This window comes from Myxocyprinus asiaticus, chromosome 24 (genome assembly GCF_019703515.2).
Source record: "Myxocyprinus asiaticus isolate MX2 ecotype Aquarium Trade chromosome 24, UBuf_Myxa_2, whole genome shotgun sequence".
Taxonomy (NCBI): Eukaryota; Metazoa; Chordata; class Actinopteri; order Cypriniformes; family Catostomidae; genus Myxocyprinus; species Myxocyprinus asiaticus.
In genome coordinates, this window is record NC_059367.1 from 31,120,280 (window position 1) to 31,140,913 (window position 20,634).

The 20,634-nt window shown below is 36.2% G+C and overlaps 2 protein-coding genes across 5 annotated transcripts; both read right to left on the reverse strand.

Annotated features, from left to right (window-relative positions):
* Positions 1-27: 27 nt before the first annotated feature.
* c24h12orf43 (chromosome 24 C12orf43 homolog) lies at positions 28-5,009 on the reverse strand. 4 transcript variants are annotated; one of them, XM_051653713.1, is made up of 7 exons: positions 4,893-5,009; positions 4,546-4,669; positions 4,380-4,410; positions 4,204-4,302; positions 4,001-4,083; positions 3,685-3,775; positions 28-486 (listed from the first exon to the last, which is right to left on the reverse strand). In XM_051653713.1, exons 2-7 carry the CDS (start codon positions 4,637-4,639, stop codon positions 138-140), a joined length of 747 nt encoding a protein of 248 aa, XP_051509673.1. In that variant the 5' UTR covers positions 4,640-4,669; positions 4,893-5,009; the 3' UTR covers positions 28-137. The 4 variants fall into 4 exon arrangements, with proteins under 4 accessions (XP_051509673.1, XP_051509676.1, XP_051509674.1 ...); XM_051653716.1 differs by having other exon boundaries at positions 4,881-4,986; XM_051653714.1 differs by having other exon boundaries at positions 4,889-4,979.
* A 4,596-nt stretch (positions 5,010-9,605) lies between these two features.
* On the reverse strand, positions 9,606-19,922 carry LOC127415202 (protein unc-119 homolog B). Its single transcript, XM_051653843.1, has 5 exons — positions 19,616-19,922; positions 19,147-19,260; positions 16,983-17,085; positions 16,394-16,566; positions 9,606-11,712 (listed from the first exon to the last, which is right to left on the reverse strand). Exons 1-5 carry the CDS (start codon positions 19,839-19,841, stop codon positions 11,600-11,602), a joined length of 729 nt encoding a protein of 242 aa, XP_051509803.1. The 5' UTR covers positions 19,842-19,922; the 3' UTR covers positions 9,606-11,599.
* Between the last annotated feature and the right edge of the window lie 712 nt (positions 19,923-20,634).

Sequence of the window (20,634 nt, forward strand, 5' to 3'; positions counted from 1 at the left end):
TTTTTGGGGGGCATGAAAACTTGGTCATTCTTTGCATTCATTGCAGTCAACTGTTACTGTTTAACGAACATCGTAAAATATTACATCTAGAACAAGTAATTCCAACTTCTGTTTAAACACACAATATAAAGTCTCATTCAACATTTGTCCATTCCTCCCTCCTCCAACTTTATCCTTTTCTTTTTCTTTTTTTTCTTTGCCAGTTTCTCTACCACAGTTGGTTTCTCATTTGTTCCTTTTCCATTAGATTGTTTCTCCGCTACATTCTCTTCACTTCCCTCTTTCAGCATTTTTCTTTTCTTCTTTTTCTTCTTCTTCAGGACTGTGTCTATATTCTTTTCAGTCTCCTCTCCTGTCTGTGGCTGTTCTTTTGTCACACGTTTCTCCTCTATTTTCTCTGTAAGGGGTTGGGCTGAAGGACCGAGGAGGTCTGATACAGACACTGCAGCTTCTCGAAGCCTCATCTCCATCTCACTGTCACTGTCACTGCAGAAAGAATGATAAACAAGATTAATTTCACAACACAATAAAGCACAATATAAAGAATCATATGAAGCCCGTCAAGAACATGTCAGGGTCATATAAAATTTTTTGCATTGTGACATTTTCATGACAATTAAGCACATTACCCCTCAATTCTCAGTATTGAAATAATACTATGGTAGAGTTGAATTGCCTGACTTACAGTAAAGAAAATCATAATTGAGAATAAAAAAAATTACTAGCGCTGTGAATCGGTTACATTTTTAAACTGCACATTTTTCTGGGATCAACCATGATTAATCATGGTACACTAAAACAAAAATTAAAATAGTCATAAATATATGTACTTTATACTTTGTCTCAAAGAACTTGCAAGTAATTGGTTTGATTTTAATTATTTAAATATTTACATGTTAAAATGTTCTGTTTTTCTGCAGACAGAGTTAGACACATTTTTACAGGTATAAATCTTTGATACAAGTATACACTACTGGTCAAAAGTTTTGAAACACTTACTCATTCTTTATTATAATTTTTTTCACATTTTTGAATAATAGTAAAGTCATCACAACTATGGAATAACATAAATGGAACTATGGGAATTATGTTGTGACTAAACAAAATCCAAAAGATATCAAAACTGTGTTATATTTTAGCATCTTCAAAGTACTCTTGACATTTTCTCATCTGGGATGCTTTTTAAACAGTATTGAAGGAGTTCCCACCTATGTTGGGCACTTATTGGGTGCTTTTCTTTATTGTTTGGTCCAAGTCATCAATTTCAAAATGTTTTTTATTTTTTTATTAAATTTTTAGGTTAGGGTTAGGGTAGGTTATTTTATAATGAAATAAATTAATATGGTGGCATAATTATATTTTTGTCTACAAAACTAATTTCAAACATTTAAGCATATGCCTTCAGATCAAAAGATTTTTAAGATCATGAGAAACATTTCAGTCAAGTGTTTCAAAACTTTTGACCGGTAGTGTGTTTACATGCCAAATTCTGCCGTTTTCCAGTTGACTTTTTTAATAACAGAATCAAATGGGCAGATTCGATTTACATCAAGCTTTATTGGAAAATAAACGTAAGTGTACATTACAAATGCATTATAAGACACAATACAACCGATACCGATTTTAGAGGGGGAAATTTACAGATTACTGATATGGTGGCCAACATAGTTAATTTTTGAGCTGGAATGAAAACAGACCTTTTCTATGTGGATTTTTCACCGATTTTGCACCGATATGACTACGCAAAGGTACTCAGAAGGCTGCTTTCTTAAACAAATATTTTTTCAAAAGAATATTTGACATTATTATTATTCATTTTCAACAATTTCTAGAAATGAACACTGAGAAAAGAATAAATAAAAATACAATAAATAGCTTAATAAACATCAGTATTACTGTTTAGTATCAGTCAATGGCTGACCATGTAAATAAAGAATAAATAAAATAAATAGCTAAATAAACATCAGTACTGTATAGTATCAGTCAAATGCTGACCATTAAAATAAAGAATAAATAAAACAAATAGCTAAATAAACATCCATACTGATTATTATCAGTCAAATTCTGACTATTTTAATACTGCCAGTCAATTAGGGGCAGGCTGTAAAATAAGAAGCATTTACACCTGTCGAATCAAGAGATAACAGCGGCAGTGGTGTTACACTGTATTCTGCTGTACAAGTTCAGGGGGAAACTTTCAACGGTGGAAAATCAGACTTCTAAATATTACATTTTATAAATGCAATGACTGGAATTGTTCAGTTGAAGGGGGTACCAAACAGTGAATTCTGAACAAAACAGTTTGGTGAATACATATTTACTCATTAGCTTCCACTCAGCTGACAACAATGAAAGTAACTGCATGGTTAGCTAGTTAGCTCTAAGCTCGTTGTCACGGAGAGTAAAAGATGGACCAGCATTGCGTCTCACCAACTAGGTAACAACGTAGCGTGAAATCAACACTCAACAGACACAATCCACCACCGCACTGTTGTCTGCTGAGCTGCAAAAAGATGCTCTGATGTTTACCTTTCAATCTGCTATGTTACTGACTGCACAGACAACTATAGCTAACATAACAAACAGATGTGATCAACATGAGTGACATGGTTGTCAGGGACAGGGTTCACGTTTTTTTATATAAATTGATGGGGTCATTGTTTATTAACTTTCCAGTATGTATTTCACAAACTAGTTAGCAACTTAACGCGAAGACACCGCTTAACTCCGCCCCGCTGAACTCCGCCCTGTCTGCTGAGCCACAGTCAGCTCAGCTCTGTAAACAATGGAGTCGGAGTGCACTCTGCTGGACAAACTACGTTATGACACCAATTCTAAATCACCCCAGCATTGTTTTCTGCATTATATGTTCTGAAAAAAAGTTTTCATATCTGCGCATATCGGTAAACATATACACCGATACCGATATATCGGTGAAAGGCTAATATCGGCCGACCGATATATCGGTCGGACACTATTTAAAATCTCAAAACTTATTTCTCTGGCTGCTGTTCAGTCTCTATCACACACACGCTGGGTCTCGCTCACGTGGTTTAGCTTTTGACATCGGTTTAGATGACAGTGAGTGAGTGTTTGAGCTATTTGAAGAGATAGGGCAGCTTGTCCGTATCTCTCCCACACCTAGCTCACCACTTGCGGCTGAAGTAACCATTCTCCATACAGTAAATGCGCTCGTGTGTTTATTATGTCCGGGACATATGTTGCACGTAATGAATAAGCATGCGCTGCTCCACAATCGGTTTCTGTACTAGGATATTCAGTCGAGTCAAGCGTTTACCTCCTGGAAATGTATATATGCATATTTTAGCAACAGGAAGTGGGGAAAAACATTAGGGAAGTTTCAACAATGGGAAAAAAAACCCAAAACAGATATTGCATTTATGTCAATTTGTTTAACACGTTAAATAGTCAACTATTAAATCGCAGAAGTGAATGAGTTAATGATTTCCCAGCCCTAAAAATGACACATATTTTTTGGGGCAAAAGTCCCAACCAGAAACAGCACTATAGTAATGACAAATTGGCCTTTTCTTAATGTAAAATGTAATTTCTTTTTTTTTTTTTTTTTTTGATCATGTGGTGCAATATGACCCGGACATGTTTTCGTAGGATTCACCCTAAAAGTAGTGTCTATGTACTATCACAAGCAGGAGTCAAACGCACCTAGAGCTGGGAATTGGTCTTCTTTTAGGGGGTGGAGGTGGTGACTGCTCCATCCATTTTCCAGGAACAGATGTGGTGAAAAGAAGGAAACCTTCAGCAAATTACAAGAAACAAGTCTCAGTTCAAAACCTAAACAGTAGTTGTTGGTATGTTGATTTATTATTGTAAAACTGTCTTTTAAAACTTCAATGGCAGTTCCAGATGTGCATTACTGTACATTTAAGAAGTCCTTAGCTAAATGTTATTAGATAGAACATGCCAAATCAATACTATGAAATATGTAGCAGCAATCAGTCTATTATAGGAGATCGCACACCTTTTTCATCATGTTCTTCCTCTCTGATTTCAGACTGACCAGGTTTTGAGTAATCGGTCTTCGAAAACACCTCTGAAATGCACCTAATGTTGTGTGTGTCAAGGAGAGAGAGAGAGAGAGACAGAGAGAGAGAGAGAGATCACACTTACAAACAAGAAAAGATGTAAAATTGCAAAGAACTGGGAAATGGGATTTTGTCTCACCCGTCCAATAAGGCTCCTAACTTTTTTGCCACATGTGATCTGAACTCTGGGGTTGTCCCGAGCTCATTACCATCATGTTCATGTTTTGAAACGTCTGCTCTGTGTAACAACGTTAACAAATTATTCACAAAACAACAAAAAAATCTCAACGTGATCCATGTTCAAACTGAACTCACCTATGACTTTGTCTGCTGTTGCTGGCTCCATCTAGGTGGGGGTAAAAACAACAACTAAATAAGCCCTAGGATGTCCATGTAACATGTCAACAGTAAATTGGCTAGTGACACTATTAACAAGGTAGAAAGTAAGGGTACATGGATCTCCTTAAGGATAGTGTGGTACCTTTTCCATTGATCTTGACATCCTCTGATCCAAAGCTCCACACCGCCTCTTTCAGTCTGTCCGAATTTTCATCTTCACTGCTGCTTTCTGACATTGTTCAGTTTTATTTGTCCGTCACAAGTACCTTATGTTTTTAATAAACAAACATGAGCAAACCCAGTAGTTTGAAGCATTTACACAAAAATTACGACTTGTGATAGATGTTAAGAATTAATTTGGCTTAGAGTGGTTAGCAGAATATTTGCTTCACCGCAGAAACAACGGCAAATAACGTTGAACGTACAGTATATTCGCATATTAGAAAATGTAACGTGGCTGTTAAACCACATACATACAAACATACATACATATCTGCTTCACCACGCAAAAAAATAACATTTGAGCGCAGTCTTCAGCATGTTCCACATGTTTTAAAAATTCAGCGTTGTTCCGTTGACCATTCAGTACTTTACTGCCCCCTGTTGGCCCGGAGCTGAATCACTCCACTGCTGGAACTTCATAAAGTCATTCTGTTCAAATTCATACTGCTTTATTCACTCCCTATATGTATGTATTACGGAAGCTCTGAACCGCACGGTGGAAAAAAAAAAAAGTGTTGGTGTCTCAGTTCCTTCTGAGCCTAAGTCTTAATTTTTTTCTCTCTCTTCCAACATTTTTTCTTCTCTCTTCAAATTATATATTTTTTTTCCTCTCTTCAAAAAAATGCATGCGGTACCAACCTTGGCCACCAAGTGCCACTATCAGTAAACATGTAATCTTATGCTTTTAATGCTTTCTCTATTGCTGTATAGCTGAATAATACATTTATTATTTATTTAAGGGTTTGCAAACCTTAATCAAAACAAAATCAGGTAACATATGTTTGATATGGCATTTGTTGTCGTGTAACAACTGGAGTTATTTTTTTGTTTGAAATTGTTGGTCTTTCTAAACCATCTATGCCTCAGTGTTACATGGTGGAAGCCAAGGAATGTATTGAGGAAAACGGGAAACATGGGGAAATTATTATTATTTACATTTATGCATTTGGCAGATGCCTTTATCCAAAGCAACTTACAGTGCCCTTATTACAGGGACAATCCCCCTGGAGCAACCTGGAGTTAAGTGCCTTGCTCAAGGACACAATGGTGGTGACTGTGGGGATTGAACCAACAACATTCTGCTTAAGTCCACTATGCCACCACCGCTCCTATTATGTCTGTCCTTTTTAAGTGTTAGGGGTACATCTGGTAATGTTAATATTGTTGTAAGTAATCTAATTTCTAAACAAAAAGATCATTTATAAATTAAATCTTCGTGACTGAACGGGGATGTCATGTGCAGACTTTCATGGTGGAATTTAATTATATTAATATATTTTAATATAACAAGTTGTCTATGCTTTTGAAACACACTGTCCAAGATGAAGAATGTCAAATAAATATCCAAATATTGTTGGTCTGTCTAAACATGAGCTAGACAGTTACGCCGATGTAAAATGCTGATCCCAAACAAATTGGTGAGGGGTGAGGAATCACCTATAGTATCGCTCCCCGGGTTCCACGGGGGAAGAATAGTAGGCTACACACACCTGTTTTGTATTAGCAGTATGGGCGTGAAGCTATAAAAGTATAATGATTTCTGTTGTTGGGGGGGGGGGGTTTGGTACTGCAAATTTTTTTTTTTTGCCGGAGCTGCCGTGCCGTGCCGTGCCGTGCCGTGCCGTGCCGGGACGTGGGCTGGCTGTTATTGCGAAAACGCCGTGAGTAAATTGGGAGGGGTTATTTGCGACTTTATTGGGTAATCTTGAACTTGAGGTTTAGGCGGCCGCTGTTGATGTGTTCTACGAATGGTGTATCCCACGCCCGGTAGCGGGTTAAAACAAATTTTTGAAGAGAGAAAAATAAAAATTTTAGGAAGAGAGAAATTTAAGACTTGGGCTCAGGAAGGAACTGAGACACTTTTTTTTCCCCACCGTGCAGTTCAGAGTTTCCGTAATGTATGGCCCTGGTTTGCCTTGTTTTAATTTGTTTTATAAAGATAAATAAATCTTGTCAGATCTTAGTTTAACATCATTTCCCGTTTACTGAAGGCGAGATTTAAAAAAAATATATAAATAAATAAAAAACAGGTAAGAAAACGAGGTTCACATGCTAGAAAAGATGAACATGATAATGCAAGATCAAGGAATAATGAATGAAAAGATACATATCTTAACAAATTGTAAACATATGTATTTTCAAACAGCTGTTTGTATTGATTCATTTATTTACATAAGGATTCCATTAATTAAAACCACAACTGATTACGTTGTAAGAGAACCAGTGTTAGCTCAGTGCTCAAGTAGTATTTCAACTCATAAATAATCAAGAACATGTTTTTAGAAAATGCTTTATTTTGCTTTTTGAAGAGCAAACAATTTTGCAAACCAATAATTAAACTGAAGGCCGATAAAAAAGGCAAGTACAGTAAATTGAAAATTTGCTATATGGCTTAACAAAACGGATAGAATGTGCCAGAGTTTTAGACTTGTGTAAAACTTTTAATTGATTTATAAGCTAAACCATAACTAAAGCAAGGACATTTTTTTTTAAATGAGTGGATATATCTACTGTAACAAATAACTGAACTGTAATGAAAACAGAAACTATGCATGTTTAAATATCTCTTATCTGCATTTCTCATAAGCAATAACTGTATAAATCCATGTAAACATCCACGTTAAGTGTAAATGCCTTTTGCTCTGCCGAACGTGTGATTGACAACTGGAGTGCGAACAGACAGCATTTCTGCGTGTGGTGCCCTATGTAGGCTGCGTACTCTGCGTTTAGGGAGCGGCGGTACTGTGTACAGAACTAATGATCTAAATTCTTTCAACACTGAAAACTGTAACTACACTGAACAAACAACTATGAAATAGTGAAAGTAGGCATTAATAAAACATGATCTTTCTTTGGTTTATATTTCAGCATTATATATAATGTCCCTGTGGGACATTTTCACGTTTTCACTGTAATAAACGTTTCCAAACCTCTCTTCTTATTGAAGAATTCATTCAGATCTGACAGGAGCCCTTAAAGGGATAGTTCACCCAAAAATGAAAATTCTCTCATCATTTACTCACCCTCATGCCACCCCAGATATGTATGACTTTCTTTCTTCTGCTGAACTCAAATGAAGATTTTTAGAAGAATTTCTCAGCTCTGTAGGTCCATATATTGAAAGTGAATGGGTGGCAACATTTTAAAGCTAAACAAAATCAAATAAGACAGCATAAAAGTAATCCATAAGACTCCAGTGGTTAAATCAGTATCTTCAGAAGGGTTGTGATAGGTGTGGATGAGAAACAGATCACTTTCACATTCTTCTCTGCATATCGCCCCTGCTGTCTAGCAAAAAATGACAAATATTAATCTGTTTCTCATCCACACCTATCATATCACTTCTGAAGATATGGATTTAACCACTGGAGTCTTATGGATTACTTTTATGCTGCCTATGTGCTTTTTGGAGCATCAAAATTTTGGCCTACAGAGCTAAAATATTCTTTTAAATATCTTAATTTGTGTTCTGCAGAAGAAAGGAACTCATACACATCTGGGATGGCATTAGGGTGAGTAAATGATGAGAGAATGTTCATGTTTGGGTGAACTATCCCTTTAAAGTGATAGCTCAGCCATAATTTAATATTCTGTAATCATTTCCCTACCCTCATGTTGTTCCAAACCAGTGTGACGCTTTGTATTATGTGGAACACAAAATATGTTAGACAGAATGTTAAGGACTGACAGTCTCAGTCACCATTCACTTTCAAAATATGGAGAGAAAAAAACACATTCACTGAAAGTAAATAGTGACTCAGGCAAACATTCTGTCTAATATCTCCTTATTGTGTTGCATGGAAGAAAAAAAGTAATATGAGTTTGGAAAAACATGGTGAATGATGACAGAATTTCCATTAATAATAATAATTCTGTAGTACATGTTCAATGTGTATTATGTAATGGAATATAGGGGAGTAAACATCTATTATGTCATTTGTGAAATTAACGAGTTACTCACTACTTGAGTACTCTTAATTGGATACTTTCTTACTCTTACTCAAGTAATTATTTATGTTAGTACTTTTACTTCTACTTGATTAATTATTTTTTTAAAAGTAATTGTACATTAACTTGAGTACAGTTTTTGGCTACTCTACACACCAGGGATTGTGCATTCCTGGTGTAACTCGGACAGCTGTTGTTGCCATCCTGTACCTGTCCTGCAGGTGTGATATTCGGATGTACCGATCCCGTGCAGGAGTTGGTACACGTGGTCTGCCACTGCGAGGACAATCAGCTGTCCTTCCTGTCTCCCTGTAGCGCTGTCTTAGGTATCTCACAGTACGGACATTGCAGTTTATTGCCCTGGCCACATCTGCAGTCCTCATGCCTCCATGCAGCATGCCTAAGGCACATTCATGCAGATGAGCAGGGACACTGGGCATCTTTCTTTTAGTGTTGTTCAGAGTCAGTAGAAAGGTCTCTTTAGTGTCCTAAGTTTTTATAACTGTGACCTTAATTGCCTACCGTTTGTAAGCTGTTAGTGTCTTAATAACCGTTCCACAGGTGCATGTTCATTAATTGTTTATGGTTCATTGAACAAGCATGGAAAACATTGTTTAAACCCTTTACAATAAAGATCTTTAAAGTTATTTGGATTTTTACAAAATTATCATAGACATATTACAAAAAATACAGAACTTTTCAATCAGTGCATCTATTGAAATTACGCTGTTCTTTCAAACTCATTAAAATCTTCAACAAGGGAAGACAATATCAGACCTGTTAGTATAAAAAGAGAAACACATACAGAGTTGTGTATCAGCAAACCAAACAGTAAGACACCGTATATGACCGAGCTTTAAATGACACAAACTTTCGATCAGGCGAAATCGAAACTTTGTGTTGATGCTTCCAGACTGACAAACCTAACAAAATGTTGGTCCTGAGAGTGAAAACAACAACAACAAAAAAATTGTGACACTCTAACGATATTGTATTTTACTTTGGAGGAAAAAGCTTTGAATAAAACCGATCGTTTATCAAATGTTTTATTTGTCTCTCTGAACAAAATTCCCCGTGCCACTTGGGACAGAATTCCTATTTTACACAGTATAATACATTTAAAGGAAAAAGACATTAAATGTATTCCAGTTTACACAATGCACAACAAATAACAATTTAAAGCATTCGGAATAAAGCAACTGTTTTTAATAAAACCAACCAATCAATGTTCATATTCCATTGCTATAATAGCAGTCACCAATTTTAAAAGACCAAAGATGCTTCATTACCTCTCTTTCAGTAACTCAGGGCTTAAAACATAATTTAAATCTACTAAAAAAGGGGGATATTAAGAAGAAATATGGAAGTTGCAGAAATATGGGGCCAAAGCCATTAAACTGAAAAATTAATCATGACTCTTAGGCTTATCTTATCTAATTTATGGACTAAAAGCTGTTTAGCAATTTACTCCTTTGAGGTTCAAGCAAGTCAAAAAAGGCATTAAACATAGATGGTTCATGGACCTATCTAAGAACCCATTGCTTTAACAATTGAGTAAGGCATTAAGACAGATATGCAACCACAAATACTTAATAAACTGTTATTACACCCACTTTTTCTTAAGGACACTTAAGAATGTAAGCAAGTCACCTTCCAGTTGAGAACTGACAGTCTGTAAATGGATTGAGAGTTACGAACCGACATGTTTGTAAATGGAGTAAACCCATTTAAAATAGAAAACAAAATGTGGATGATCTGATCGTGATCTAATCGAACTTTATATTTATTTAAGATAAGGCCAGGGGTTCATAAAATTAGGGTTCTCAGTTGCTTTATATATTTTTGTGTCTCAAGATGTTCCTGACATGTTCACCTATCACTTTGCAAATCACAGCCCCCATTTAACATTGGGTTGAATTAGCTCAAAGGTAAACATCAAAGCTCTGAGAGAAGCTAAATAGCTTGAAAGGTGCACAAGGACACATCCTGCTCTGTGAGTGGAAAGTGTTTTCTGTGTGCACAGTAGTCAGACAGCTGAGTGTGACATGAAAAGCCCTCATACATGACAAAGACACATGTTCTATTAACCCAGTGGTACTGTATGTGAGCCCATAAATGTTAAAATTCACACTGTATCAAAAGTATAACCACAAGACATAAACATTTAGTGTGATAAAATCTTTTACTAACCTTATCTGTATTAACATTTCCAATATTAACTTTGTTGCCATGACGACGTGATGCAGGTAGACTTGGCAAGCGATTTATTTAACTAAATGCATGTTAACATTAATAATGTTTACGTCTTGTGGCTATACTTTTGTGTGTATTTACACGTTTATAGATTGGCCCCATTCACGTCCACTGTAAGCGACTTACTGTAACCACATTGTCCTTTTTTGTTTTTTTTAACAAATAATGTATGTCAAAATTATTTTTCAAGGTGCTACAAATTGTATTGAACCCAGAACATTCCTCTAATAACCATCACAAAAAGTGAGGCAGTATTTATTCAAAGATATAAATGGCAGGATTGCTTAATTTTAGCACATTTTGGAGTGAAACAGTAGTTTTTTTTGTGCATTTTATAAAGACCTCACTCAAATATTCAAGATTCAGGTGGGTTACATCTCTTTAGAGATTATTAAATCTCACAAAATCATGACAAAAGGTGGGTAGGTAGGTGTAGAAAGTAAAAAACAAAACTCTACAAGTGTAGTTAAAATCTCCTACATTGTTGTCAACCTAAAACTGGATGACAAGGCAATTTCACAACAAGAGAACAGCTTCACTTTTTGCCAAACCCACAAGTAGTTTATGCAGTTTGTGTAATGCAGGAACTTCATGGAGGGATGGTCATTTCCAGTTGGGTGGGTTGATGGTGCCATATCGTAATGCTGGTGACAACACCGTGTGTTGTTGGTAGCGAGGGGTGGTCCTGCATTCGCATTCCACACAAACACTATCCAAGCAAAACCCCACGGTCACTCCAACAAACAATTCACAGTTTTCTTGCTGGCGCAGCACTACTGGCCTCCATTATAAGCGTAGTCTGCCTTGTTGTGCATGATGAGTTTGTTGTCCACAAAGTAAAAGCTGTCTGATCTGGTCTCGTATGGGTGCTCAATCATCAATCGAACTGCAGGAAACAGAGAAATGCCACAGCACACACAGTTACACATCTGTTTAAAAGTTCTTGGGTTTATTGTGGCTTGACACAGACATGTAATGCTGGCTCCTCTATCCGAGCACCTGAGGACTGAAATTCGATGCAAGGCTGACGGGATAGGTGGGATGTCTGACAAAGCCAGGTCAATAAGTGACTTGTAACAGAGCAATTGGTAACTCTTTTGTGCCAGATTTTCTTTTTCAGTTAAGGAAAATAAGCAGTTTGGCATTATATCAAGGTGGGTTTTATTATGCAGCATTTGGCATGTGTGTTATGAGAGTGCTGGCAGAGATGCTGTAATGCGGATATGCACCTAAACTTTAAAGTATGTCTAGTATGTTGTTAATATTAACCAAACAACAATAAAAAAAACAACAACAAAAAAACAAAACAACAACAACAACAAGACAATGAGAAAACCACTCATTGCTCTTGGCTGGATAACTTTGGTTGCTTTAACCCTTAAATGCATGGGTGTTTCGCCAAACATTATTACAAACTCAGGTCTTAAGCGACCCGGCACGTATATCTATCACAAATGGATCTACAAAATACCCAAAAAGTGTCACATTTTCAAAACATCCTCAAGACTTTAAGAAAATAATAGAATAGAATATATTCTGATATATTTTGATGTTTTATTTGTTCATATATCAAAGAGGTGATGCAGCGAATCTAGAATAGGATTCATTATTTTCACACTGAAATTTCATGAGATGCAACTGACTGTCAAACACATATTGAGCTACACATAATTAGGGCTGGGTATTGATACAGATTTTTCCGATTCTATTTCCCTATACTACTCCAGCCACCATGAAATCTTGGCAGTACAACACTGCAGATGTTGTTGAACTTTGTACGACAAATTGCTTACCATTTTCCTTATTTGTAAGTCACTTTGGATAAAAGTGTCTGCTAAATGACTAAAGGTAAATATCTATTCATATGGGTATTTTCCATTAATTATATAGTCTCTTTTGCTTACATATGAAAGAAATTCTCTCCCAGCTAATGCTGTTAATTATACAAGGGACCTTCTAACTAGGTACATTATGAAAATATTAATTTTACTAATTATATTTTATTAGTTTTTCATCATTTTGGTCATATTTGTATTCAATCAATAAATCTGAATATATATATATGATATCTATCTATCTATCTATCTATCTATCTATCTATCTATCTATAGATATATATATATATATATAATTTTTTGTTCCATGTTTATTGTTCAATTAGATCATTTGTACTATTTACAAGTGTTTACATTGATTTGTTGAACACCTGCTAAAAACTGAAACTGTCTCTTTAAGAAAGATGGCATTTCTGTAGAGCATCTGTAAATGAGCGCATGTTAATGAGAGAGACTGAAATGGCTTCATCTCATCTATGCCATGCATGATTAAATTTAAATGTTTATTTATTTGATCAACAACTAACAGTAACGAAAGGGGATTAATGGTGCATTCATGTGCTATCGGAATTATTATAAATATGAGTTTCTCACTCGGAAGTTGCACACAAACAACCCCTCAAGTCGTAATTATGACTGGGAAACGGAGATAATTTTGATACCCGAGTTTCCGAGATGGGAGGAGTCGTAAACTTTTAACATGGTGGAAAAGAGTATGGTTTCTGTAGTGAATGACAGGTTTTAATAATTTAAAGCTTGTATTTGACCAAAATTCCATTATCGCCAGAAAGCTGAGTAATATGTATTATGGTGTCAAAATAAATGTTCCTTAGAAATATGTATGAACAAACCTGGCGTTGTCCATGTTTCCTGTTCTTTCCGACACTTGAATGCGACGTACTCGTAATTACCACTTCAAAAGAGGGAAGTAGGATAATTCCGATAGCACAAGAAAGCAGCATAAAAGAGACATTATTCAATGACAAATGGGTCGCGTGGATCTCGTCTTTGGACACACATACACAAAACAATTTTTACTCTCAACACGCAGGAAAAGGACCTCACTGCTGAGTACTTCACCACTATACTACACAATCACTGGTGAGTGAAATCTAAACATTTACCACCCAGTTTCCAAATATATACATTTTAGTCGCATAGCATGAAATTTGGTTGCTAATATGGGCAATTTTCCTTTCACTGCAGAATAGGGTTGTGAATAGATTAAAAGTTCGATCTTGGGATTTAAGAATCAATATCGAGATCATTCAAATGAAGAACGCGATGCATCGGAAAATCTATATTTTTACCCACCCCTCCGCATAAACACACAATCCACACTTAATCTACACATATATTTTCTCAGGCACTTTTTGAGTCTAAACAAAGGCACAACTTACATAATAAATAGTAGGCCTACACCCAAATTACAATAGTCATCTCATACTATAGTTCACTTCCACGTTGCCTTTTCGCCAAATAGCAATGTCAATCACTGACACATCAGCGACACCTTGAGCTAAGAAATTGTATGTATAATATTTGTGTGTACACGTACATGAATATGTCTACTATATGTCACTATTATTCACACACAGAAAATCAACGTGATATAGTAGTCATTCGTATGAATGTAGTACTCAATTGTCTTATATTAAACAAAGAAATATACACTGCCTGGCCAAAAAAACAAAAAAAAACAAAGTTGCCGTCTGGATTTAAATAAGCAGATACTTGAGAGCCAATGATTGGATCATTATTGCAGTGATTAATATGTTTCAGCTGGCAACAATTATTTTAACGCTAACTGATACAGTGTGTAGCTTCTCATTTCTTAAACAACCATGTTGGGAGATGTATCTCGTGGTTGTGGAAAAGATGTTACTGTGTTTCAGAAGGTGCAAATTATTGGCCTGCATCAAGCAAAGAAAACAACTAAGGAGATTGCTGAAATCACTGGAATTGGGTAAAGAACTGTCCAACGCATTATTAAAACCTGGAAGGATAGTGGTGAACCGTCAGCTTTGCGGAAGAAATGCGGTCGGAAAAAAATCTTGAATGATAGTGATCAGAGATCACTAAAGCACTCGGTGAAGTCACATCATTAAAAATCGACAGTAGACTCATGGCTTTGTTAAATAATGAAAGTAACAGCATTTTCACATGCACAGTGCGACAAGAACTTACAGGATTGGGACTAAACAGCTGTGTGGTCACAAGAAAGCCACTTGTTATTGAGGCTAATCAGAAAAAATGACTTCAATTAGCTAGGGAGTATAAAGATTGGGCTGTGGAGCAATGGAAAAAGGTCATGCGGTCTGATGAGTCCAGATTTACCCTATTCCAAAGAGATGGGCGCATCAGGGTAAAAAGGGAAGCACATGAAGCGATGCACCCATCATGCACAGTGCCAACTGTACAAGCCTCTGGAGGCAGTGTTATGATCTGGGGTTGCTTCAATTGGTCAGGTCTAGGCTGAGCAACGTTATGTGGCAATAAAATGAAGTCAGCTGAATACCTGAATGTACTGAATGACCAGGTTATCCCATCAATGGATTTTTTTCTTCCCTGACAGCACGAGCATATTCCAGGACGACAATGCCAAGATTCATCAGGCTCAAATTGTGAAAGAGTGGTTCAGGGAGCATGAGGAATCATTTTCACACATGAATTGGCCACCACAGAGTCCTGACCTTAACCCCATTGAAAGTCTTTGGGATGTGCTGGAGAACACTTTACGGAGTGGTTTGACTCTCCCATCATCAATACAAGATCTTGGCCAAAAATTAAAGCAACTCTGGACGGAAATAAATGTTGTGATGTTGCATAAGGTTGTCGAAACAATGCCACGACGAATGTGTGGCGTAATCAAAGCTAAAGGCGGTCCAAAGAATTAAGATTATGCCACTTTTTTTTGGGGGGGGGGGGCAGACAGAAGACTAAAGAAGTGTGGGCATGACTCCAAAAAAAATAGATGAGGTACAGGGGGTTGGATGAGGTCACGGGTCAGCAAAGACCCGAGGTATGCATTAAAGGGATAAAAGGCATTAATGTATAAAAATCATACATTGAAGATCAGCAATTTAAGTTGTTTGATGTTACATTTCATTAGGCTACATTTTTACATTTCAGAATGTTTACTGGAATAACTGATAATGCTGTTGAAAACTTAAAGCACTGCTGTCTTAATCTTTGTTCTATTGTTTTTATTTGTTCTATTGCTTGTAATTTGTTTCTTTGTTCTTACTTTATTTCCGACTCTTTACTTTACTGTTTATTTAAGAATCACCAAACTGCTTTCAAACGTAAGCAAAATGGATATTATAACTGAAATATACCCAAATGAATCAGAATGGAATCAAAATTGGAATCAAATTGTGTTGATAAATCTGTATCCATACCCAGTCCTAGTAATTTTTTTATGTTAAAAGTTCACATATTCTAGCTTAATATGCAGTCTACTACAATTTGTAGGTTGATTTCTACTACAAGTGTAACAATGGCTCTGTGGTGCTATCAGAACATTCCTTTGCTATTTTGAGCAGCTGGTCTAGCCTGACACAGCAACACAGTCGAGTAGGACTATACATTTTGTACAACCAGTTAAAGACGGGGGAATATTTCTGGAATCTGTTTGAAAAGAGTGATTATTTTTGAAATTCCACTTGGCGATGCAGAAATGACACACTAGGTTAGCAAAGTGTATAGTTTGTCAAAATTGAGAACACTTACTGAGGTCATCTGGGAGCTGAGGGAACTCGTAGATATGCTCACACGTATTCCGACTGTTCGGGATACAGAAGCCAAAGTCAAAGTCAAAGCTCTTCAAGAGGCGGTCTTCAAAATAGTGTCTCTCAATCATTCTGAAGTTGTTTACAGGCCGATCGCCAACTGTAAACTCCACACTGAGAGAGTGTGAAAGGATAAGAGATGAGTGAGATAATCCTCTACACACCATTGCATAAAATGATTCAACTATACAATACAAGCCCATTGAGTTCAGTTTGTCTATAACTACACACAAGAGATTCATGATGCTGTCTGTTGAATTGACTATCAACTATACTTACAGACCAAAGTCTGCTCATGTTTACAGCCATAGTGAAAGAATGACTGAACCAAATCATGACTTATTCATGATTTCTGTGGAATTTGGCTAATAACATTGCTCAAGTGTTTGCAGCAGATGACACAACACAGCTCCTTTGTTTAGAAGCGTGAGATTTATTCCAACATGACTGAATTTTGTACACTCTGAGGTTTGTTTACAAAGCAGCTGAATCCATAAGACCATCCTTATTTGAGAGGTTCTGGGACTTACGTGGCTCCTACTGTGCGTAACTTAAGGAATGCCGGCGTGAATTGGTAACGAACAAAACGGCCAGCACTTATGTCAACATTTTCCTCATCGTCCTCATCAATATCTAAAAATAACATTGTTAGGAAGAGTAAATGAACAAACAATTTTATTTGGACACACTCAAAAACATTTGCCTACTTAAACTCTTAATTTGAAGTTGTATTTTAAATCTAAGGGTGAAACTCAAAAATAAAATGTTACTCAAAGAACTATTAAATTTTTGGTTGAATTGGGTGAAATTTTAGTTGTGTCTCTTGAATTTCACCTGGGTGATTGTCATGAAACCTGTGAAGAAAATATCCTGGTCATATTTAATAATAATAATAATAATAATAATAATAATAATAATAATAATATATACTTAACAAAAAGAAATTTAATTCAAGCCTATAAAAGGGATAGTTCACCAAAAAAATTATAATTTTCTGATCATTTACTCACCCTCATGCCATTCCAGATGTGTATGACTTTCTTTCTTCTGTAGAACACAAATAAAGGTTTTTAGAAGAATATTTCAGCTCTGTTGGTCCATACAATGCAAGTGAATGGTGGCCAGAAATTTGAAGCTCAAAAAAGCACATAAAGGCAGCATAAAAGTAATTCATACGACTCCAGTGGTTGAATCCATATCTTCAGAAGTGATATGATAGGTGTGGGTGAGAAACAGATCAATATTTAAGTGCTTTTTTTTTTTTTTTTAACTATAAATCTCCACTCACTCCCACATTCTTCTTCTTTTGTTTTTGGTGATTCACATTCTTTGTGCATATCACCACCTACTGAGCAGGGAGGAGAATTAATAGTAAAAAAGGACTTAAATATCAATCTGTTTCTTACCCACACCTATCATCACTTCTAAAGACAGATTTAACCCATGGAGTCATATTGATTACTTTTATGCTGCCTTTATGTGCTTTTTGGATCTTCAAAGTTCTGGCCACCATTCACTTGCATTGTATGGACCAACAGAGCTGAGATATTCTTCTAAAAATCTTAATTTGTGTTCAGCAGAAGAAAGGAAATCATACACATCTGGGATGGCATGAGGGTGAGTAAATGATAAGAGAATTTTCACTTTTGGGTGAACTATCACTTTAAGGCTGTAGCAAGGGAGTACTACTATGAAATATAAATTCTATACAACTTAAATAATATAGGCTATAATTTTTTCACATTGCGATAATGAGAACTGAGGGGTAAAATGCGTGCAGCTCTCATGAAAATAATGTTACAAAAAAAAATCTCAATGGCCCTAAAATAGGCTTCATTTTCTATACGCATACTATAATTTATTATCCGTTTCTTTTGAATTTGGAGTAAAATAGGACCGGGACATTTTGTTAACAGGTTTTGTGAGAATCACCCACCTATCATGTCAAAAGTAATATATGTAACAGTACTTATTATTAAAGAGATAGTTCACCCAAAAATGAAAATTCTCTCATCATTTACTCACCCTCATGCCATTCCAGATGTTTATGACTTTCTTTCTTCTGCAGAACACAAATGAAGATTTTTAGAATAATATTTCAGCTCTGTAGGTCCATACAATGCAAGTGAATGGTGACCAGAACTTTAAAGGCCCAAAATGCACATAAAAGCAGCAATAAAAGTAATACATATGACTCCAGTGGTTAATTATATATCATCAGAAGTTAAATGATAGGTGTGGGTGAAAAACAGATCAATATTTAAGTCCTTTTTTATTATAAATCTCCACTGTCACATACTTCTTTTATTTTTGACGATTTGCATTATTCATGCATATCGCCACCTACTGGACAGGGAGGAGAATTTATAGCAAAAAATGACTTAAATATTGATCTGTTTCTCACTCACATCTATCATATTGCTTCTGAAGATATGAATTTAACCACTGGAGTCTTATGGATTACTTTTTTGCAGACTTATGTGATTTTTGGACCTTCAGAGGTCTGGTCACCATTCACTTGCATTGTATGGACCAACAGAGCTGAGATATTCTCTTAAAAATCTTAATTTATTTTCTGCAGAAGAAAGTAAGTCATACACATCTGGTATATCATGAGGGTGAGTAAATGATGAGAGAATTTTCATTTTTGGGTGAACTATCCCTTTAATTTGAACACAAACCAATGAAGCATACCACAGTGTGGTGGTTTGGCAATCTCAAAAAGCACTGTGCTAGACTCCAGGTCTCTGATCTTGAAACGTGTGAAGTCAATGTTGTAGATGTTGTCCTCTGGTTTACACAAATAGTCTGTGGATGAAAAATAAATCATGTATTTCAAAGATTACATAGTATGGGCGGAATATAGACTAGTAATCTCTGAATTTACACACATACTGTGTGTATTTAGAAAGCTCTCAGACTGCTGAGACATGACAGGCTACATCAAACTGAACTAATGAAACCCACAATTCTTGATTTGCTATCTTTAATATAGACATTAAGGCAAAGTTCTCTCTGAAAACTCATTATAAAATGTCTGACATGGATTGGCCCTGTTACTATATAAACACAAGTATTTAAAGGATGCTGTAACTGAAATTAAATCTTGAATTCAGAGCATCTGAAGATAAATCAGGTGTCAGTGCGGTCTCCGAGCTCTTACCGCGAGTGACCGCCCGGAGTCCCAAAACTTCATCCGGAGTGATCTCTCTTCCCAACGCCCGCAGCTCTTCCTCCGTTACAGGCCGCCGGTCCACTTGATTTCGTCGCGATTTCAGTCTTTTCAGAACACCGCCTCCGGTTTTTCGTTCTCGGGAAACAGCAGCTGTAGAATCGGAGCCGTTAACGGCGGCGGTCGCCGTTTCATTGCGGGAGCTCTGGCTGCTCATTTCTCCCTAATTTCACTTGTTATTGTAACGGTGAAGCGTAAACTGCGTCTCTATTGAGCTCGAGGCTCGCTGCATGCAAGATGGCGTAGCGCGTCACTATGGAGAACATACGCAGAAAGCACTGGCCTTTGATTGGCTGAACGCGTTAGAAAGTTGCTATGGTTACCGTTATTTCTGCGTTTTTTGTTGTTGTTTTTTATATAGCAATCCATTATTGATTTTTTTCCCCGCATACGTTTTTTATTATTACATTTTAATTCATTTAACTTCATTTTTATAATCAGTTCTTTTGAAATGTGATTATTAATAGTGCCGTCAAATGATTAACATTTTTACTTATCTTTTTATTTTTCACGTAATGTACCGATTACTTAATCGAATTAATCGCACAAATCAATATTTTCTGAGAAATGCCCCCCCCCCCCCAAAAAAAGATAACAATAATTTTAATACTTAAATTATATAACAAACAGGGGCGATCCTAGGATTTCAATCTTAAGGGGGGCTCAGCACCCCCATGAAACTTTAAGATGATTCCACGTCGTTGTATAGATCCTATTGTTTACAGAAACTTCGGCGCATGCGCAGTAAGTGGCGGCAGAAAGCTGATAGACTGTTGTGTTAGATTTGACAGATTAGACGATTAAACGAAGGTACGACACAAAAGCATCATATATACACAAATATTCTTAGCTATACAATTATTATAATGATTGTAATGATTATAATGAGTTAATAACAAACCTGTAATAATGTTCGCTTTATATGTTTGTTGCAAATCAGTGAGTTGAAA